Consider the following 22,915-nt stretch of genomic DNA (forward strand, 5'->3'; position numbering starts at 1 on the left):
AAGAAAGAAAAGAAAAGAAAAGAAAAGAAAAGAAGAGAGAGAGAGAGAGAAAGAGAGCAGAGACAACTGGGCACGGTGGCTCATGCCTGTAATCCCAGAACTTTGGGGGACAGAGGTGGGCTGATCACATGAGGTCAGGAGTTTGAGACCAGCCTGGCCAAAATGGTGAAACCCCATCTCTTCTAAAAATATAAACATTAGCCAGGTACGGTAGTGCATGCCTGTAATCTCAGCTACATGGAAGGCTGAGGCAGGAGAGTCACTCGAGCCCAGGAGGTGGTGGTTGCAGTGACCTGAGATTATGACACTGCACTGCAGTCTGGGAGACAGAGTGAGACTTTGGCTGGAAGAAAAAAAAAAAAGCAGAGACATTTATTTTTTTAACACCACATCCCCAAAACCTAAACTATGTTGAGCATTAGAGAAAGAAATTACAGATATAAGGACTAAGAAACAAAATTGTCTGTATACACAGAATATATGGTTGACTATGTTTACAAAAAAACCGACAACAATATGCAGATACAAGAATGAGAGACAGCAAGGTTGCTGAATACAAAAATTAAAATCAACATTAGCTAAAAACAGAAAATGTAATAACTAAAAACACACCATAGGAAGTAGTGTTAAAAAGGATAAAGTCCCTAGGAAATATTAACAAGACCTTTATGGAGAAAATTATAAACTTTATTGAAAGATATGTCAAAGGCCTAAGTAAATGGACAGCTGTACCATATTCATGGATTGGAAGACAACATTGTAAAGATGACATGGCTTACCAAAGTAATCTATACATTCAATACAAATCAAATCAAAATTTCAACATTCTTGGGTTTGTTTAATTTATAACTTGTTGATCTACTTCTAGAAGTTAAATAGAAGAGCAGATGACATAGAATAGCCCAGACACTCCAAGGAAGAAAAAACTTGTGGTGATACTGGAGACAGAGGTGAGATTGGTTAAAATTATGACAAAAGGTGGAGGCATCTTGGTTTTTATCAAGACCTTTTCCTAGAGTTGTAATAATCAGGACTGCATTGTACTGCTACAAGATAAGACAAATTGACATGAGTCAGAATAGAAACCATCAAAATACCCAAACATGTACACAAACACTTAATTTATGAAAAAGAGGCAGTGTTACAAATCACTGGAGAAAAGATGAACTTTTCAGTAAATAGTGCTGAGACAACCACTTTGCCATATGAAAAATATTAAATTGAATTTCTAACTCTTAATTTTCACAAAAAAGCAGTTCAGGGTGGACTAAAGACAAATACGAAAGAAAAAACTATAAAACTTCTACAAGGCAGTAAAGAATGGATTTATGACTTTGGGCAGGAAAGGATCTCCCCACAAACCAACTAGTATTCAGCTTTATGTTATACATTTTAAAAACATTTATTTTCAGCAGGAAATAGTCAACATATTACAATTTCCAAACTCCCCTCCTCAGAAAGTCACTGTAAAAGCTAACAATGTATTTTGTTGCTGCTCTGAAGGAGAAAGATATTCAGAGAGGGTGGACACTTCACATGAGGTGAGTATGAACTTTTTACAGGCCTACTTTGATATGGAGGAAATAAAGTAAAACCTGCAGGATGAATCCACAAACTAAAAACAGGCATCTTGGTTCTTTTGAGTGACACAATTTCGATGTCACCACCGGAGAGCCTGAGTTTTGTTACTTAACACAGCTGATTTTCGGGCTGCCAAGGCTACATCAAGACTTTTGGTTTGAGGAAGTTAAGTCTATGCTGATGGCATCAGGGAAGAAGACGACGTGAAGTTTTGCTTCCCTACACTGTAAGGCTTCTGTGCCCAAGTGGCTGACATGAGAATGTCAGAGAATCTCTCCTGGGAATCAAGAACAATCTTCAAAAACCGGGACAGAAAATCTTATTTTCCCCTATTTTAATTCCATTTCTGAGATACACCCTATTAGTGGTATTTGCCCTTTCCACAAAAGACAACAATGAAGTATCCTGTGTGCTAACAACATAACTTAAAAAAGAGAGCCAAACTTCTACAGTTTTATAAAACTTGATTTAAAAAAATAGGATTTCAAACAGTAGAGTCACTGTAAGTACAGAACTATCAAAACTGTCCATTTCACTTGGCATCCCCAGTGCCTTCCGCTTTCTGGGACTGGAGTGTAGAGGCATCTCGGTTTTTTGCAGGGTTGTTCCCATCCTTGCCAGCATCTGCTTTCCCCTTTCTCCCTTTGGGCAGCTTCTCTCCCTTCTTTGCAGGCACCTTTTTAGGCCTGGGCTCTGGTTTTGGAGGAGCTGGTTTAGCAGACAACCGCGCCGATCTCCTCTGTGGCTCATCCTTCACCTTTGCTTTATCACCTTTAGCATCTCCTTTTGCCTTTCTCTTGGGCATGGTGGCAGCAGTGTTGGCAGGCGGCTTAAGACGTCCTGGTGGGTGCGTCTGTCTTCCTCACGCTGCTCCTGGAAAGATGTCTTTAACAAGACACAAAAAGTGTAAACCATAAAGGGAGAGTGACCAATGTAAACATTCAAAATCAAATTTGACTAGATTGTTAATAATTTGTGTATATCAAAAAAAAACAGCATAATAAAATTACAACAGTAAGTTACCCGCTTGGCAAAGATATGTGTAACACACATAACAGACAAAATGTTAGAATCCGGAATACATAAAGCATTCCTATAGATCCATGAGAAAAGGACAAAATAAAAATTTTTAAACTGTGGCAAAAAATGTTAACAGGTACTTCTTGGAAGCATGAGTGGGGAATAAGCGCATAAAAATATATGAGAAATACATACTAAAAGCATAGGATATAACATTTCATATCCACCAAATTGAGAAAAACCAAATTGTCTGACAATATCAAGGGCTCAGCTGATATGGAGCAATCAAAACCCTTATGAACTGCTGCGTTTGTGTGTGTGTGTGTGTGTGTGTGTGTGTGTGTGTGTATGCACAAATTAGTGTATCTGCTTTTGGAAAGAGTGGTTATTTGTAAAGCAAATCTGGAAACAGTGGTATTATGTAAAGAAATTTTACTTCTAGGTATTTACTTAAAGGGATTCTTGGAGGTGTGAACTGGAGATCCCTACAAGAATGTTTGTAGCAACACTGTAACTTCAAAAACCTGTAAATCACTCAAATGTCCTTCAATAGTAAAAGGGATACATATATTTTGGTAGTATCTATAAAAGGGAATACTATTATTTTGCAACTGAAATAAATAGATTACAGCTAGATTCCAAAACGAGGATGAATGTCAAGAATATAATGCTGAACAAAAACAGCAAGTTGAAGAATGTGCACAGCATAGATCCATTTGTATGTGTAAAACTACGACACGTTGAGGCCACAAACATATAGTTACACACACACACACACACACAAAGGGGATAAATAAAAATTGGACAGTGGCCATCTTTTGTGAGTTGGGAAAGGGATGTGGTTAGAGAAGGCACGTAGGTTAGTCCAGAGATGGGGGAGGTTGCGTTCTCATTCTCTCCTTTAAACTATATGGAAAGCACATGGCTGGAGCATTATCTATGTCTTACATAGAAAAATTGTTATGTGTCTGCTCAAGAATTAAAATGTGAGTAGCTCAGAGCACAGATTGAGAGCCACACAAGTAGGAAATGGAAAAGGATTTCAGTTTGGGCAATTAGAATTTAGGCCTAGCTGGGCGTGGTAGCTCACGCCTTTAATCTCAGTGCTTTGGGGGGCCAAGGTGGGTGGATCACCTGGGGTCGGGATTCTGAAGCCAGCCTGACCAACATGGAGAAACCTTGTTTCTACTAAAAATACAGAAAGTTAGCTGGGCATCGTGGCACATACCTGTAATCCCAGCTTCTCGGGAGGCTGAGGCAGGAGGATCATTTGAACCCCGGAGGCAGAGGTTGCAGTCAACCAAGATTGCACCTTGCACTCCAGCCTAGGGCTGGCATTCATGGGCACTGTGTGTTTTTTCTTTTCTTTTCTTTTTTTTTTTTTTGAGACAGAGTTTCGCTCTTTTTGCCCAGACCAGAGTGCAATGGCGCGATCTCAGCTCACTGCAACCTCCACCTCCTGGGTTCAAGCGATTTTCCTGCCTCAGTCTCCCAAGTAGCTGGGATTACAGGCATGTGCCACTGTACTCAGCTAATTTTTGTATTTTCAGCAGAGACGGGATTTCTCCATGTTGGTCAGGCTAGTCTCGAACTCCCAACATCAGGTGATCCACCCACCTCGGCCTCCCAAAGTGCTGGGATTACAGGCTTGAGCCACCACGCCTGGCCACTGTGACCTTTTTTTTTAAAGCTTTTGACTATGACTAACTATTCATACCTTCTGCTCCACTCTTGAAAACATTTTCTGGGAAATTCTGTAACCTCGTCAGTGGCCCCCACTTCACAATGTTATTATTATTTTAATCTTGTCTCTAAAATGCTCGTTTTATTTTTTACTCTTATTTTTTGAGACAGAATTTTGGAGTCTTGCTCTGTCACCCAGGCTGGAGTGCAGTGGCATGATCTCAGGTCACTGCAACCTCTGCCTCCTGGGTTCAAGAGATTCTTCTGCCTCAGCCTCCCAGGTAGCTGGGATTACAGGCGCACACCACTATGCCCAGCTAATTTTTGTATTTTTACTAGAGACGGGTTTCACTGTGTTGGCCAGGCTGGTCTCGAACTCCTGACCTCAGGCGATTCTCTTGAGAACTACTAGAACCCGGGAGGTGGGCAGTGAGTCAAGACCGCACCACTGCACTCCAGCCTGGGTTACAGAGTGAGACTCTGTCTCCAAAAAAAAAAAAGTGATGGTGCCACTGAGACACACTGCAGATCCAATTACACCTGGTCCTCTCTCTTCTGAAGAAATCCTTGCCTAGACATTACATGAATTTATTGATAATTTTTGTCCTTTTTCCTTTCTCTCAAATGCAACACTAAAAAAAGTTTTAACAATTTTTAGGAAACAAAATTAAAAAAAAAAATGCAAATCAGACACAAGTAAGAAAAAATGATCTTTAAAGAAAATAATTGAGACGAATGCCAGAGATCAGTGGCCAGCTTTGGGTATGGGAACAGTGTGACCGGAAAGGAATGCGTGAGACAAAGAGGGCTACTCTTACAATGAAGGAACCAGTGAAAATCATTTGATCTAATAGTAGCGTGACTTGATTTTTATCTGTGGCCCTAGTATAATTATTCATAATGTTCCCTTTTACTGTGAAAAGTGATCCAACTTGGGCAATGAATAAGGTTACTCCAAATATTCTGCATACACTTTTTTAAAAATCTTTTTTATTTTATTCTGCATATACTTTCACAGGCCTTTAAGTTACCAGAGAATGAGAGTGTTTAACCAAAGAGTGCGCTTTTGGCCTAGCACACATTTCGCTAAGAATGGACACTCCACACCATTCTCCTTCCATCTCACTCCAACATTGCTTCTCAGCCCATTGCCTCGTGTGGGAATGTGCACACAGTCTCTTTTCCTGAGTTCAATATTCTTCAAGTTAGATTCATTGCAGTCCATGCCAAGTAGGGGGGCCAAGATCTCCACATGTCAGAGGCCAAAATACAGCAGGTGACAAAATAATATCAGGGAAAATAGGCCACTGCTTGGATGCTGTATCTGAGTATATGAATATGGATTTAATTCTTCTTTTTCAACCTGTGCCTCCTGGGTTCAAGCAATTCTCCTGCCTGAGCCTCCCGAGTAGCTGGGACTACAGGAGCCTGCCACCATGCCTGGATATTTTTTGTATTTTTAGTAGAGACGAGGTTTCACCATGTTAGCCACAATGGTCTTGATCTCCTGACCTCATGATCCACCCGCCTTGGCCTCCCAAAGTGCTGGGATTATAGCTAGGATGGTCTTGATCTTCTGATCTTGTGATCCGCCTGCCTCGGCCTTCCAAAGTGCTGGGATTACAGGCATGAGTTACCATGCCCAGTGGGATTTAATTCTTGAAACTCGCCTTTAGGAAACTGATTAGGAAACCAGGTGACTGACTCTCTAGCGACCTTACAAATGTAGGAGACAGATACACACAAAATGAAAAGGGGCCAGAGAGATGGGTAAAAGCTCTTATCATTTCCATAAAGGACAAGGAGGGCTGGAAAAGGGAGAAGCTCTCACTACACAGTGGTACTTAGAAGAAATCATTTGAGGCGGAGCAGAAGAGATTATTAGGGCAACGAAACCCTTTTGTATGCTACTGTAATGGCATATATTACATAATGGTAGATGTTATGCATTTAAAAAAACCCATAGAACTTCATACAGTGAGTGAACTGATGTCAACTATATATTTTAGTTAATAATAAGCTATCAATATTGGTTCATCATTTGTAACAAATGTACCACACCAGTGCAAGTTGTTAATAACTTAGGAGAAACTGAGGTAGGAGAAAGGAAGTACATGGGAACTCTGCATCTTCTGCTCAATTTTCTGTAAATCAAAAATTGCTCTAAAAAAGGAAGTCTATTATTGTAAAAAAAATACACATTTTAAAAGTTCAAAAAAGCAAAGTTAACAATAAAATATAGAAGTCATTACAAATACTCCTTCAGGCATGCGGAAGAAAGAAAAATTATTAACTAGCAGATAAATCTTACTAGTAAGTGTATAACTTTTGGAAACATAGAGAAATGACTTTCAATGGTATCATCCAGCAAGAAATTATCAAGACAGATGCTGAAGTTATTTTTCCAAGACAAGGCAACAATTTAAAAAGTTTTAGAAATACAACAATTCCCCTTTGTTAAAATAACTCTTCCAATAACACTGTATTAACAAAGAACAGAGCAAGTCAGTGAAAGTTCTGAATCACTTATCTTCCTTGCACAGAACTGGACTGAAATTCTCATGAAAGTTCTCAATTTAACTCCTTTTTTAACCAGATTGCTACATGGAAGAAGGAACTCCCAAAGTGCTGGGATTACAGGCGTGAGCCACAGTACTTCATCCTTCCTCCAATCCTTTTGTTAGCAGGAAGATTTGCATTTTTCATTAGAAAAACATCATGATGTTTAAATTAACCAGCAGTTACAGCTTAAAAAAAAATAATAATGAAATAAAAAGCAAAATAGGGTCTTATGGGTGGGCCCTAATCCAATATGACTGGTGTACTTACAGGAAGAGGAGATTAGGATACAGACAACATAAAGGAACATATCTAAGAACATAGTGAGGAGGTGGCCATCTTCGAGTCAAGAAGAGGCCTCAGAAGAAACCAAACCTACTGACATCTTCATCTTCAACTTCTACCCTCCAAAAGTCAAAGAAAAGTAATTTCTCTGGTTTAAGCCACCCAGTCTGTGGTACCTTGTTTTGGCAGCGCTAGCAGACTAACAGAAGAGAACAGTGTAAGAATTTAGTGACTTGGGCTGGGCGTTGGCTCAGCCTGTAATCCCAGCACTTTGGGAGGCTGAGGCAGGTGAATCATGAGGTCAGGAGTTTGAGATCAGCTTGGCCAACACAGTGAAACCCCGTCTCTACTAAGAATACAAAAATTGACCAGGCGTGGTGGCACATCCCTATAATCCCAGCTACTCAGGAGGCTCAGGCAGGAGGATTGCTTGAACCCAGGGGGCAGAGGTTGCAGTGAGCCGAGATCGCACCATTGCACTCCAGCCTGGGCAAAAGAGTGACACTCTGTTTCAAAAAAAAAAAAAAGAATGTTTTGACTGGGAATACATCTTGGGTTAGATTAATTTGGGGGTCTCACTCAGCCCTCAAAATATATATTTTTATGTTTCTTCTCTTTCATTGCAAGCAAATCCACAGACCAAAATGCCACCTCATTCAATACTCATTTTCACCTCATCCCTGGCAAACACAAGTCACATTTTAGCAGCATCTTTTTGCCCTCTTGATGGATACGAAGTGGGTTTCTGGGAGGCAGTGTAAACTTGAGTTTTAGTCTCAATCCCACCCCAATATCAGAAGGCTCCCCTCTTCCTCCCTGCCTCTTACTTAAGAAAAAATCGTGTTTGGGGGTTGGAGGGAAGACCTGGAAGAAGGTTATGAACACCAGGCTTAGGAAGGAGAGAATAGCCGGGCGCGGTGGCTCACGCCTGTAATCCCAGCACTTTGGGAGGCCGAGGCGGGTGGATCACGAGGTCAAGAGATCGAGACCAACCTGGTCAAAATGGTGAAACCCCGTCTCTACTAAAATACAACTGGGCATGGTGGTGTGTGCCTGTAATCCCAGCTACTCAGGAGGCTGAGGCAGGAGAATCGCCTGAACCCAGGAGGCGGAGGTTGCGGTGAGCCGAGATCGCGCCATTGCACTCCAGCCTGGGTAACAAGAGCGAAACTCCGACTCAAAAAAAAAAAAAAAAAAAAAAAAAAGGAAGGAGAGAATAAAGGATATAATTAAACTACAGTAACAGATGCACAGGCAAATGCTGGGTGTGGTAGCTCACGCCTATAATCCCAGCACTTTGGGAGGCTGAGGGGGTGGATCACTTGAGGTCGGGAGTTCAAGACCAGCATGGCCAACATGGTGAAACCCATCTCTACTAAAAATACAAAAAAAATTGCCGGGCATGTGACACATGCCTGTAGTCCCAGCTACTTGGGAGGCTGAGGCAGGAGAATCAGTTGAGCCTGGGAGGCAGAGGTTGCAGTGAGCCAAGACTGCACCACTGCACTCCAGCCTGGGTGACAAGAGTGAGACCACGTCTAAAAAAACAAACAAACAAACCAACAAAAAAAAGTCATTCACAGGCAAGATACAGTGTGCTATAGAAGCAAGAGGTCACAGGGTGTCAGTCACTCTCCAGGGCTTGTTTGTTCTTCATCTTCCAAAGTAGCAGAGCGCAGCACTAGCTTCCATTCGGGGTTAAGTAAGAGAGACTGGGAGAGGCAGGGGGAGAAAGAAAGGTGAGCAAAGGGTAGGTATCTATAACGGTAGGTTTGCTGCTGCACCTTGCCAGAATCCATCTGGTTTGAAGAGGAGTGACCCATGAGCTCCCAAACACTCACCCATCTGTTTAGGGGCATAATCAGCTTCCAGGCCAAAGTGTTCCTGCTAACTGGCATCACAGAAAGATGAAGAGGATAAATCCTTGTTATCTCCCAGGACCCTGAAACCTTTGTCTCCTCTCAGGGCACCACAAAAACTTGCTTATATTTCTGGGTAGTACAGAGGGGAATTTAAATGAAAATGTATTAGATTGCTGTTGAGCACATGCCTAAGCTTATTGTCTTGCTAACCAAGACATTACCTTGCTAGCCAAGCTGTTGTCTTGTTAAGGGAACCAGCAAGATAACAAAAGAATGGACCTTTCAAGTCAACGTCTATCCAAAGCAGCGCGTTTTTAAGAAAATGATACTCATTAAAACTGTCCTTTTCTTTTTTTTTTTTCATTTTGTGGACCCACCAAAGAATGCCGTGCTTCTTTTTTCGTGGTCATAAAAATATCACATTCAGCCAGGCGCGGTGGCTCACGCCTGTAATCCCAGTACTTTTGGGAGGCTGAGGCTGGCAGATCACTTGAGGTCAGGAGTTCGAAATCAGCCTGGCCAATACGGTGAAACCCCATCTCTAACTAAAAATACAAAAATCGCAGGCCGTGGTGGTGCACGCTTGTAATCCCAGCTGCTCGGGAGGCCGAGGCACGAGATTTGCTTGAACTAGGGAGGCAGAAGTTGCAGTGGGCCAAGATGGCGCCATTGCACTCCAGCCAAAACAAACAAAACAAACACATCACATTCGAATCAGTCAGTTGAGGGAACTTCGACCAATGTGATCTGAGAGGCTAGGCTTGGCTAATCCCTAGAAAAAGTAGTACTACATCGAAGAAAGAAATCCCTCTGAGGGTACACCTGAGGCTGCCAGGCCGCACAACAAAACTTTCTCATAAAAGCGTTTGATTAATCCAATTAACTTGTAAGCAAGCCATGTGGCAGGCAGAGGTAAGTGGCCAAGCACCAAGGCACAAGCCGTGATTCTAAACAAGTGCTGCCAATGACTTTTCCTGAGCTGCAACGCAAGACGCAGAATCCACAGTTGGCCTACTTCTTAACTTTGGGATCCAATTTTTCTTTTTGATGGGATAGCAAAAGGTCAAAGTGGAGGAAAACTGAGCCTTTGGGTGTCTCTTCAACGAGGGTTTCTCAAAGATAAACTGGGGAGGAAGGGAGAGCGCACGGCCAGTCAGTCCAACCTGCCAGTCACCACGTCTTCCAGGCCACAGCCCTGCGGGAGCAATCCTTCCAAATCCCCTGCTTTCCGTCTCGTATTGATCCTAGAGCTCCGATCAGGACCTCTCATTCCTGTCGGGCCTGCGGCCCTCTGTGACCCACCTCTGATTCAGCTTTTCCCAGGGATTCCCGCGCGGAGCGCAGGAGAGATACTGCGATTACCCTGCAGACTGGAGGGCCGGCGGGGCGGACCGGGCCCAAGGCCCCTAACCATGACGGGGCCGGCGGGCAGGAGGGTCCCAGGTATCTGAAGGGCGGCGGAACCCCCACGCTGCCCCTCATTTTCCGGGGTAGCGCACAAAGTCTGTGAGGCACTTACCAGAGTCTCGTGGGCGTCCGAGGGGCGCGGGAACCCCAGCTGCGGGCCTGGCAGCAGCAGAGCCCTAGACGTGGGCAGGGCCAGCACCCGCCCTGAGAGAGAAGACGACCGCAGCCGGGCACCGCGGCGAACAGGAAGGCGGGGGAAGGCTGGGATGCGCTTCCGGGGCTGCAGGCGGGGAACCGCCCCGAGTCCCAGCCGGAGAGAGCCGGTTCTCCCCCTGGCAACACTGTGTGGGCCTGAGGCCCGTCCTGAGCACCGCTGCCGCGAGCTAGCAAGACGGAAATTTATGACTGCCTGAAAAACCTTTAAAAGATTCACACTGTAAGAATTTCGTAGAAAGAGAAAACGAGAAGGCGTGTTTCCGCCCGGTTTCGAACCGGGGACCTTTCGCGTGTGAGGCGAACGTGATAACCACTACACTACGGAAACCCGTTAGGGACGGCCTCTCAGAGCTGGCGGTTCTGCCTCCTCAGTGACTACTCTGGTCCTTTGTCCCTTCGAAGCGCCCGTTTTGCTGATGTGCGCATGCGTCTCTCTACCGCCCTCTCAAACCAGAAAAACCAATGAAAAGCTCAGAACCCGCTCCTCGGTGTTCAAACTGAAGCCATACCCCTAAGAATTGAGGCTATAAATGACTGAATGGGGAAGAACACAATAGAGACTTTAACATCTCTGAACGTCCTTCGTTCTTCGGCCAAAACGGACAGGGGAGGCGGGGCACGACCTGGGTAGGGCGAGCACTTCTCTGGCGTAGTTAGCGCTGCCACGTGGTCAATGGCAGATTTTGCGACCCCCATCCCTTGTCAAAAGCGGCCTCTCTTGCTTATGAGACTTCCAGGCAAATTTACGTTGCACGAATTTCTTTACTCCGTTGAACTGCCGCGGAGTCGGAAAGTTGTAAAACGAATCGGCACACACCGAGCCAGCCAGGAGTCGAACCTGGAATCTTCTGATCCGTAGTCAGACGCGTTATCCATTGCGCCACTGGCCCTGCGCATGCTCTTGTGGCGGGGTGTTTTATATGGAATGAGCTCGTACCCTTATGCCTGGACGAGGCCAGTAAGTCCCCTCTGCCCGGCATGTCCAGGGTCGCACCGCGTGGACTCCACCGTAGCCACTTTGGCACACGCCGCGTAGCCTGCCTTCCTTTCTCGGCCTGTCTCTGTCCGCTGAAAATGGCAGTGAAAAGCAAGGCCTGCATCCTCCCTGCCCCAGTATCACCGCCCCGTTCGTGCCTTCGTTCATTCAACCAATATTAGTGTTCGAGACACTGTAGAGAACGGTGAAGAACACATGAGAGATCCTTGCCCTCAAGATTACATGGCAGTGGCGGAAGCGAATAGTAAAGCACTAAATAAATGAAATAATAGTGATAAGCGATTGGAGAAAAATAATAAAACAGGGAAAGGGGATAGGAAAGACCAGCAGCGAAAGTGGTCAAGGAGAGATAAATGCTGGTATCAGGGGAAAAGAGTGATCTGGAATGGGGAGAAGTCGCCAGGGGAAAGGCCTGGAGGTGGGGGCAGGTTTGGAGTTGTTTTGAGCAGGCGGGTGCTCAGTGGAGGGGAAGAGGAGACCCAGGGAGACGCTTGTAAGGACTCTGGCTGGTATTCTGTAGGAAGCTGGAAGCCATTGTACGGTGGCATGGTCTGACTTTTTATTTGTCTTTCCGTGGGTCTTTTTAAGTTATTATACAAATACTTTACTAAGCAAAACCGTACTAGGCATCCTCACAGCATGCTGTTCTGCTTCAAGGCAGAATCTGACAGCTTTATGAGGAGCATCAGCAAACTGGACACACATGTGAATGTTCACTTGTTCACTTTGAAAGCAAACAAATATCTCGTATGTGTGTGTTTTAGTTTGTCCATAATTCTGAGAAAAAATCATCCCAATGCCTGGTGAGCGTTTTAAATAAGTTGAGGCCTGCTAAACAGGAGTAAAGCTGCCTAATGTGAGCATACACACGTTGAGATTAGAAAATATTTGTTTTCAGTTCATAAAGTTTCGACAGATCTTATAAAAAATATTCTGCTCTTTCTGCATAAACATTAAGGTAGACCTAGTTTTGCATTCCTCCCTAGACAATAATAGCATAGGGGTCTTCTTATTAGGTTTTGTACTATGGACCCCTACAGCAGCTTGGTGATTATGGAATCCATCTCAGAATAATACTTTTATTTTTTTTTCAAGAGGGAGTTTCACCGTGTTGGTCAGGCTGGTCTTGAACTCCCGACCTCAGGTGATCCCGCCTGCCTTGGCCTCCAAAGTGCTTGGATTACAGGCTTGAGCCACCAGGCCCAGCCAGAATAATACTTTTAAATATAAGGGAAAAAAAGATAAATATGTGAGATTTCAAAAGAAAACTATGTTAAAATAGATTACCATAACATTTTAAAACTCATGACATCATAATATTTGTGATCCTTTATTAATATACTAAATGATAATATCCCCTGGTTGGGTTCTAATAAATATTGGAATTTCATTTTTAAAAAATTTTTTATTTTTTATATTTTTGATTTTTAACTTTTCTGTGACCGGAGGCTCACTGGAAAATATTGGAATTTCAAAGCAGTAATGAGCATAAATGATATTTTAAGAAATTTGTAACAACTGTATTTCAATGAAATTTTTTGTTTTCGATAGCAATACTCATGAGGGCTGAAATACCACTTTGGGTTGTTGCCTACATTCATAACGGAAGAAAACACAAAATTTCACCAACATCTTAGTCAAAATAAACATTTATTTTCCCATCCCAATTCACAGATGAACGTCTCCCCATTGGAAGCAAGAGTAGATTTCTGTACTGAAGAGGAGTTTGGAAACATGAACAACTGTGCTTGAATATTCATAAATGAGGCAAACCGGGATATTGCCTGCTTCTGTTTTATCCTTATCATAGAGCCAGGATGGGGAGGCCAGATTTTAGAGCATTTCTGGAAGTCACAGGTCCCACCTGGCACCTTCAAAATGGGCTTTAACCCAGCTGGCTGTAGGATTTGTTCACATTCACTCTCCTCAGTGTTTGCCTATAAAAATTTATCTGTGTTTTCCAGGCTTTGAAGACTTCCCTGGGGTGCCTCAAATTTCTTAGTCATATTCACTACAAGAAATACCTTTGAGCAGGTGTGGTGGCTCACGCCTGTAATCCTAGCATTTTGGGAGGCCGAGGGAGGTGGATCATCTGAGGTCGAGAGTTTGAGACCAACTTGACCAACATGGAGAAACATGCCTCTCTACTAAAAATACAAAAATTGGCCAGGCATGGTGGGGCATGCCTCTAATCCCAGCTACTCGGGAGGCTGAGGCAGGAGAATCGCTTGAACCCGGGAGGCAGAGGTTGCAGTGAGCCGAGATGGTGCCATTGCACTCCAGCCTGGGCAACAAAATCAAGACTCCGTCAAAAAAAAAAAAAAAAAGAAAAGAAAAAAAAGAAAGAAAGAAAGAAAGAAATGCTTTTGGTAATCTCTCTACGTCTTTTCTGACAGTTCCAGTTTCAGCTTCCAGTCTTTTCTTCAGCATATGTTGGAGAAACAGAGTCCAGATATATAAATCTAGATATACATCTAGATCTAGACCTTTGATCTTGGGTGAGGACTGTCAAGTCTGAAACCTGTAGGGTTGCAGTGTAGGCTGGAAACTCAGGCAGAAGCTGATGCAGAAGTCTTGAAACAGAATTTCTTCTTCCTTAAGGAAGCCTCTGTTTTTCTCTCAAAGACTTTTTAACTGATTGGATAAGGCCCGTCTACATAAAGGAGAATATTTAAGGTTAACTGATTGTTAGCCACATTTACAAAATAACTTCACAGCAACATGCAGATTAATGTTTGATTGAATAACTGGGTACTATAGCCTCGCTAAGTTGACACATAAAACTATCACAGTGGCGACTCTTCTCCTCCGTGTTTCAGTGCAGTGTTTTTCAGTTTCACTCCCAAGCATATGGAAAACTGCACCGTCTGCCACTGTCACACTTTTTTTTTACGTGACTGTCAGCAGTCTGTGGCATAGAGACCTGCATCCTCTCCAATTTCAGATGTGTGGAGCGGAGCCAGTGTGAGGGTTCCATGGCTCATCCTGATCACACTGGGAACTGAGTAGAAGATCCAAGTTCTGTAAATGACTACTCGAAGTCTCAATCTGCTTCCAACGCTTAACTCTGGCTAAACAACTCCTTAGACATCCTAGAAATTCTGTGCAAACTTCGTCAGCTGCCGAAGGAAAAACCGAAATCGAATACTATTGGCTCTGCTGTCTGGTGTCTGCCACAGTTTGGTTAAAGCCATATTAGGTGTGACCCTGCTGTTTATGATGATTATATTGGCCCCAAGCACGCTAATAATATGATGGCTAATCTTATAATAATAAAGTAATAAGTGCTTGTTCCATGAGTCTCAATCCAAGTAAGTGCTGCGTTCATAGACTTGCATCTTTTTATAAAAATGAAAATTGTAGTCGGTGTGGCCTTTTACCGTTCTCCCCATCACATATATAGGCAAAGGTACATGCCAATGTCTGCCTTAGAGTGTGACAACGAAATCCTTCAAATATTAATACAGCTAAGAAATACTGAAATGTCCATTCAGGACAATAAATTTCAAGTTAAACAGCCAAACATAATTACAGGTTCCATTTGGGAAGTTACTTTCACAGCTGTGCCAACAATTTGTAAACTCTTCAGAATTTCATTAAACCCTTTTGTTCAAATTATATTCCCAAGATCCGATTTCCTTTAATAGAGAACAGAATGAGTTGGAAACACATAAGCCCCCATGACAATATAGAAATTCTTTCTCTCTCTCTCTCTCTCTCTCTCTCTCTCTGTATGTGTGTGCGCGCGCGCGCATGTGTCTATACACATACATGTAATGCTAATTTGACACATCAGATCAGATCCTTTGGACAGTATTAGGACAAAAAAACTTCTCTCTCCGTAATTATACAGGGAAGGAGACTTCTTTATCTCTTTCCAAGATTAAGTTGTTAAATCTTGCGTTTTTAAGGAGCAACTCTGGAACCCCATTACCTAATCTTATAAGCAAGAAGCAGGTAGGTCGAGCCCAATTTTAACAGAAAGAAATGGGGTAAGGAATGCCTGGAATTTTAATTTAATTCCAGTTTAAATTAAACGCCATGAAATAAGAAGCAACCAGCTTGCTTCCTGCTAGGATCAGTTCTTGGTGCCGGAAGTGTTCTGGTGTAAATGCGTTACACGACCCGGAGGAGAGTTCTGTAAATGTGGCTGGCTCCCCGCTCTCCTACCCTCCTCCCTGGCGCCTGAGATCATACTTTACCCACGTTAGGATGAGCCGCCTGCTCTTTGAGGCAGTTTCTCAGAGGACTCCCCTGTGCGCCCCGGGGGGTCAGGCTATCGCCAGCGTTTCCCCCAACCCCCGTACTCCCGCGCGAAAAACTTCATTTTCCTGCGGCTGAGCAGTTGCATAGGTCTTTTGGGGCGAAGCCAAGGTTAATCCTCAGTGTCCGAAGAAGTGTCTGGCTGCTTTCAACCCTCAGCAACAAAAAAAGAAATACACACAACAGCAAAGATTATCTCTTTTCCATGCTCATTTGGACAAGGCTAAGCATGGTGGCTCCGTGGCTTAGCTGGTTAAAGCGCCTGTCTAGTAAACAGGAGATCCTGGGTTCGAATCCCAGTGGGGCCTGTCGTAGTTTTCCTGCCTTCAAAGTATCTGCAGAACCGTTACAGTATAACCTCGAAGGTTATTTTCCCCTTTGGGAGTTTCTCAAAGCGTTTTATATGCGTCCGGGGTAAAACCTCCTTGTTTACGAAAAAGAGGCAAAGACAAATTTGGCCTTTTTTTTTTTTTTTTTTTTTTTTAGAATAAAGAAATTCTGAATTTCTTGTTTTTCTTACATTTTTTTTTCTTCCACTTGTTATATTTTTACAACTTGTACAAAAGGAATTAGGGAAAGCAAATTTACAACTTGTACCATAGGCTGGGTCAGTGGTGCAGATGTCAACAACAAATTTAAACTATAAGCAACATCATAATCTCTAATCATTCTATTTTATTTCCTGGGGAATCCTAAAGAGAGTCATTGTTACAATCTCCAGGTAATGTTTTTGGAAGGTCAGTCTTTGGAATAATTGATAAATCTGTTGCTGAGAAGGCTGTAGCATCTCTGAGAATTCATAGCAGACAGTAAGATTTGGCCACATAAAACAAGCTGTGGTTCGCTATTTGAAAAGATTGTATTGTGCTCAGAATTGTTTGGAAAGGAACAAATCAAAACAACAACAAATATGTGTCAGCAAGACTTGAGAAAAGCAGCTGTCAGAGTACCCTCCATTTGCTTATAGGGACCCCCTAGAACAGGCAGACTTAAGGTCCAGGAAGGGTTGAGATGCCTTCTCCCAAACACTCCAAGAGGTAGAAAGAGAAATTGAAAAGTAGGACCAGTCAGTTTTACTCTAAGCAGAAGTTCTTCACATAGAAACACAAGACCAGGCCAGGTGCAGTGGCTCACACCTGTAATCCTATCCACTTTGGGAGGCCAAGGCAGGTTGATTGCCTGAGCTCAGGAGTTCGAGACCAGCCTGGGGAAGACAGTGAAACCCCGTCTCTACTAAAAATATAGCCGGGCATGGCAGCATGTGCATCTGTAATCCCAGCTACTCAGGAGGCTGAGACAGGACACTTGCCAGGCGTGGTGGCTCACGCCTTAATCCCAGTAGTTTGGGAGGCTGAGGCGGGCAGATCACAAGGCCAGGAGATAGAGACCATCCTGACCAACATGGTGGAACTCCATCTCTACTAAAATACAAAAAATTGGTCTGGCATGGTGGCGTCGGCCTGTAGTCCCAGCTACTCAGGAGGCTGGGGCTGGGGAGTCACTTGACCTGGGGGCAGAGGATGCCGTGATGCCGTGAGCTGTAGTGCCACTGCACTACAGCCTGGGTGACAGAGCAAGACTCGGTATCAAAAAACAAAACAAAACAAAAACACAAGACCAAGGAAATGTAAGTTCACTGTAACTATTACCAACCCTCTCACCCATCCCCCGAGACACAGTGCACCTGGCACAGGAAGTTCCACTTCCCTGGCTTTTGCCTTCAGAACATATTCTTTTATGTATATTTTCAAGGTTTGAAATATAATATCCTGTTCTAGCTCTGGAGACAAAATGTCCCAATACTTGGAGGAACAGCTCAGAAACAACTCTACTTTGATGGAGATTTTCTACTCCCATTCTGCAGCTTAATTCCCCACTTTTCCTGATAAACATCAGGCAGCGATGGAAAGGCAGATCCTTTTTTTTTTTTTTCACTAGAGGCTTCCATCTTCTGTTCTTTTTCTCTAGTCCAAGATACTAACTTGCTTCAAATGATGAGACAGGCTGGGTCACTGGTGCAGATGTCAACACCAAATCACTGCTTCATCCCCTTCCCAAACCTACCTCATCTCCGCTCTCCTGATCCATCAGCTTCAGAAATACCTTTATAGGATGCTTCTAGCCAAGTGGCCCTCAACAGATGCATGGTCTGTACTACTAAGGTGGCGGTAGTGATATTGGCTACTGAAGCTATAGAATATTCCAGGTGACAAGTCTCATCATCTTTCCCAAAAGCCTATGTCTTCCTAGCTTTCCATATATGGACAAATCATGAAAATAATTTATGTGTAATGGAAATGGTTTGCAATCAGATGCTTGTTTGTCTAGTCAGTGGTTATTTGTCAATGACCCATTATTATGTGGCAGTCACCATGCTAATCACACATAGATGGGAGGGGAAAACAGTCTAATGGCAGTTATAGTGAGATATAATAGCATTGGGAGTACAGCGTGCTTAGAACCGCATTTGCTTGCTTATTTACATATTTAGAGATGGAGTCTCACTCTGTTGCCCAGGCTAGAGTGCAACGGTGAAATCTCAGCTCACTGTAACCTCTGCCTCACAGGTTAAAGCAATTCTCCTGTCTCAGCCTCCAGAGTAGCTGGGATTACAGGTGCCCACCACGCTCAGCTAATATTTATACTTTTAGTAGACACGGGTTTCACCATGTTGGCCAGGCAGAACTCAAACTCCTGACCTCAAGTGATCTGCCTTCCTCGGCTTCCCAAAGTGCTGGGATTACAGATGTGAGCCACCACACTTGGCCCCACATTTTCTTATTTATTAATTTTTATTTTATTTATTTATTTTTTTTAGGGACAGGGTCTGGCTCAGTTGCCCAGGCTGGGGTGCAGTAGCACAATCCTAACTCACTGCAGTCTTGAACTCCTGGCTCAAGCAATCCTCCTGCCTCAGCCTCCTGAGTAGATAGGCCTACCAGTGTGTGCCACCACGTCCAGGTGATTTTTCTGTTTTGTTTGTAGAGACAGGGTTTCATAATATTGTCCAGGCTGTTCTTGAACTTCTGGTGTCCAGCCACAGTCTGGCCTAGGTCTTCCAAAGTGTTGGGATTACAGGCATGGGCCACTGCGCAGGCCTGCAGCTGCATTTGGAAACAAGCCTGTCTGTGTGGGGGTGGGTGCAGTGGGACCTCCTCTGTAATCTCAGCGCTTTGGAATGCCAAGGTGGGAGGATCACTTGAAGCCAGTAGCTCAACACCAGCTTGGGCAACATAGTCCGTCTCTACATAAAATAAAAGAAATTAATCTGGCATAATGGTGTGTACCTGCAGCCCTAGCTACTCGGGAGGCTCAGGCGGAAGGATCTCTTGAGCCCAGGAGGTGGAGACTGAAAAAAACAAAACAAAATAGGAAACAAACAAACAAAAATCCTGATTGGGCAAAGGTGGAAGGAAGACTTCATGGAAGAAGTGACACGCCAACTGAGCCATGAGGGAGATGGAGAACTTATCAAGGCCAGAGGGTAGACATGGGGAAGGAGTGGAATAGATGCTCTGGGCAAAGGGAAGAATGTGTAACTAAACGTGAGGAAGAGAATTTTTTTAAAAAATTAAAAATTAGCCAGGTGTGGTTGTACGCACCTGTAGTCCCAGCTACTCACAAGACTGAGGTGGGAGGAGTGCTTGAACCCAGAAGATCGAGGCTGCAGTGAGCCCTGCTTGTGCCGCTGCACTCCAGCCTAGGTGACAGAGCGAGACCTTATCTCAGGGTGTTTCCAGATGAGGTTATCATTTGAATCAGGGACTCAGTGAAGTAGATTGTCCTCCCTGGTATGGTCGAGCATCCTCCCATTCGTTGAAGGCCTTAATAGAACAAAGGTTGAGGAAGGAGGAATTCACCTCTTCTCCCCCTAACTCGATCATCTCTTTATTATTTTTTATTTATTTTTTTAAAGATGGGGTTTCACCAAGATGGCCAGGCTGGTCTTGAACTCCTGACCTCAGGTGATCCACCCACCTCGGCCTCCCAAAGTGCTAGGATTACAGGTGTGAGCCACCACGCCGGGCAGTCGTCTCATTTTGTAACTCCTGCTCTTGGACTGGGATTAACAATGCTGATTCCCAGGGCTTTCAGGCCTTCAGACCTGGACTAAATTATACCACCTGCTTTTTAGGGGCTCCAGCTAGCAGACGGCAGATTGTGGGACTTCTCAGCCTCCATAGCTGTGTGAACCAATTCCTTATGGTAAATTACTGTCTCTCTCTCAGTAGACAGACATAGATAGATAGACAGATAGATACATAGATAGCTAGATAGACTATTAGTTTGGTATTTCTGAAGGACCCTGACTAATACAAGCAGGTACTCAATTATGAAAAAAAAAATACAATGTATCAGGCATTTATCATTTGCCAGGCGCTCTTCTAAGGTTTTTATATATTCCAAGTTATGTAATCCTTACTGCATAGTTATGAGGAAAGGTGTAATTCTTCGCTCCATTTTAAAGAGAAGGCCCTGAATTGAATTCAGCCAATCTTGTGGCCTTCCAAGCACCTCTAAGTGTTTTTTCTGCTACTCTAGGGGGTGCACCTATTTGCCATTTCCTGCTTTATGGTGCCACCTTTGAAGGAGGAACTCAAAGTCATGTTTGATCAGAATGTCAGGGTAGGCAGAAATGGAGTGAATCTGTGGAGTGAATACTTGGGCAATAAGGGGAAACTGTGATTTTCTAGCCTTGCTGATGATGAGCTTTCTAACACAGATCAATTCATTTTCCTTTCAGCACATCCATGAATCTTTTTGTGAATTTTGAGAGTTTTGGGAGACAAAGAGGGCAGGAAAATTTTGAATATCAATGATCATAAAACAGATTCACTCTATATTCCACTTTGGTAACTTGGTAATTGGACTGAATTTCTTTTTTAAAAAGGAATGATGAGGAGAAAATTCCAGTCATCTGAGATTTCTGATTAATTGGGGCTTTGCAGTACATTACAAGCTCAAAATAGAAACGTTGCCTATTCATGTTTGTAACTATAGCTATTAATGCTCAAGATGATCAGGCCAGACACCAGGAAACCGGAATCTGAGGAATATTCTGGAGATGACGTTAAACATGAACTTCAGTGTGTCCACATCATGCTCCCTGGGTCCCAGGTCCTGTTCTGTCCTGCAAAATTAGTAGATTGTCAGCTCTCATGACCTGCAATGTGTTCCTGCTGTATCTCAAGGAAAATATTACACAGCCTCATAACTGAAAGTGTAGGAAGATGTTCACTGATGGAGCCCTTATTTGTAGTGGAAAAGCATTGAACCCAGTCTGAGAACCATCCATGGGAGAGTAGGTGACTTCACACTGCAGACCTCTATGCAGCAATTAAAACAATTGGTTTAGATGTGCACACAGCAACATAGCTCAAATCTGCGGTGCTAATGGAATAAGAATGAGATCGATGACACAGTGTCATTTATGTAAATTAAAAATACATTCACCTAAACCAATCATACCTGTTCTACAAAAGCATATAGGAAGAAACGAATGCATTTTCCAGTGATTTCTTATTGGGAGTCAGGATGAGGTGGGGAATGAGACTGAGGAAAGGGAATTAGAAGGAAATCTGTAACTAAATAAAGAGGAGCCCTGCAGTAATAATAATGAGCTGAAGAATAACCTTCATTTAACCCTGCGTGTGAAGGAGGGAGAAGGAAAGAACTAGAGACAGAGGAGAAACAGAAAGATGAGATTTCAAAACACCAGTAGGTTCTGAAATTATTTTCTGAGTACAGAGTACTTTTTGCTGTTGTTGGAGTGGCTAATGAAAACAAAGAGTGCTTTCATTCCAGAACTCGGAAAATTTATTTTTTTAAAAAAAGGAAGGTCATGCTACAAAGAGCAGGTGGGAAAACGTGGCCTAGCATGCGGTTTGTCAGCGGAAAAAAGAAAAAAAAAAAAAAAAACGCCAGCTGTCAGGAGTGGGATTCGAACCCACGCCTCCAGGGGAGACTGCGACCTGAACGCAGCGCCTTAGACCGCTCGGCCATCCTGACCAGACTGCTCCCGTTTTTGCTCAGAACTTACTTCTCTCTATACCTGAACGCTGCTAGTTTCCCGCCTGCCCCGACCGCCTCGTTTCTCTTTTTCTCAAGGTATGGGCATTTCCAGGGTAAAAGCTAAGCCGCCGCCCCGCGAACTGCCTCGGACGGCGACCTGGGGTTGAAGCTCTGCACAGGACCGGGTTGCTGCGGCCACAGAGCGGCGTCCCCCGTGCGAACCTGGTGAAACCCCGTTTCTACTAAATTGTGCAGTTTTCCCAAAAGAAAAGTAGTGCAGGATGAAGGGTTAGAAAGTAGAAAAGCGGGGTTGGAAATGGGGTGCTCTTTTACAGAGGGTGTTTAGAGACATCATTTAAGCAGAAACCTGAATGAAATGAGCGGTGTTACACACACATATTCAGGGGACACGCAGAGGGCACAGCAAAGGCAAAGAACCTGGGGAGAGAATGAAAGAGCAGCAAAAGCCTTCTGTGTCTGGAGAGGAGGAATAAGAGAATGAAAGACGTGAGATCGCAGAGATAGCCAAGGCCAGATGGTGTTAGTAGGGCCTGAATTAATCCTGACTGCACTGGGAAGTCATTGGAGAATTTTAATAACATAATCTGATTTGTCTTTATTTATTATTTATTTACTTTTTATTTTTTCGGCAGGTGAGTTGTCAACTGCTTAGCGGATTCCAGCTTCCATGGCCACCGTCCTGCTTGATTTGTCTTTAAAAACAATACTCTGGGCAGGGTGTGGTGGCTCACACCTGTAATCGCAGCACGTTGGACACTTTGGAAGCCCTAGAAGGGCAGATTACTTGAGCTCAGGGGTTGAGACCATCCTGGGCAACATAGGAAGACCCTGTCTCCGGAAAAAAAAAAAAAAAAATAGCCACCTGTGGTCCCAGCTACTCAGGACGCTGAGGCGGGAGTCTTGAGCCCAGGAGGTGGAGGCGGAGGTTGCAGTGAGACAAGAGCCCACCACTGCACTCCAGCCTGGGCCACAGAGCGAGCCTCTATTTTTTTTTTTTTTTTTTTTTTTT

At 43.7% G+C, this 22,915-nt stretch overlaps 1 protein-coding gene and 4 non-coding genes across 5 annotated transcripts; 1 reads left to right on the forward strand and 4 right to left on the reverse strand.

Annotated features, from left to right (window-relative positions):
- Window positions 1-665: 665 nt before the first annotated feature.
- On the reverse strand, window positions 666-10,930 carry HMGN4 (high mobility group nucleosomal binding domain 4). Its single transcript, XM_032272224.1, has 2 exons — window positions 10,510-10,930; window positions 666-2,466 (listed from the first exon to the last, which is right to left on the reverse strand). The coding sequence occupies exon 2, from the start codon at window positions 2,384-2,386 to the stop codon at window positions 2,114-2,116; it is 273 nt and encodes a 90-aa protein (XP_032128115.1). The 5' UTR covers window positions 2,387-2,466; window positions 10,510-10,930; the 3' UTR covers window positions 666-2,113.
- Window positions 10,869-10,941, reverse strand: TRNAV-CAC. Its single transcript has one exon. It is a non-coding gene; the product is annotated as a tRNA-Val (tRNA).
- Window positions 10,942-11,430: 489 nt separating this feature from the next.
- On the reverse strand, window positions 11,431-11,503 carry TRNAR-ACG. Its single transcript has one exon. It is a non-coding gene; the product is annotated as a tRNA-Arg (tRNA).
- A 4,604-nt stretch (window positions 11,504-16,107) lies between these two features.
- TRNAT-AGU lies at window positions 16,108-16,181 on the forward strand. Its single transcript has one exon. It is a non-coding gene; the product is annotated as a tRNA-Thr (tRNA).
- A 5,618-nt stretch (window positions 16,182-21,799) lies between these two features.
- On the reverse strand, window positions 21,800-21,882 carry TRNAL-CAG. The gene has a single exon. It is a non-coding gene; the product is annotated as a tRNA-Leu (tRNA).
- Between the last annotated feature and the right edge of the window lie 1,033 nt (window positions 21,883-22,915).

The sequence above is a fragment of the Sapajus apella genome, unplaced genomic scaffold (assembly GCF_009761245.1).
Source record: "Sapajus apella isolate SASKATOON/1434 unplaced genomic scaffold, GSC_monkey_1.0 scaffold339, whole genome shotgun sequence".
NCBI lineage: Eukaryota > Metazoa > Chordata > Mammalia > Primates > Cebidae > Sapajus > Sapajus apella.

What these genes read in the sequence shown, in the direction of transcription:
- HMGN4 (XM_032272224.1), bottom strand. Translation starts at nt 2,386, where the DNA reads ATGCCCAAGAGAAAGGCAAAAGGAGATGCTAAAGGTGATAAAGCAAAG.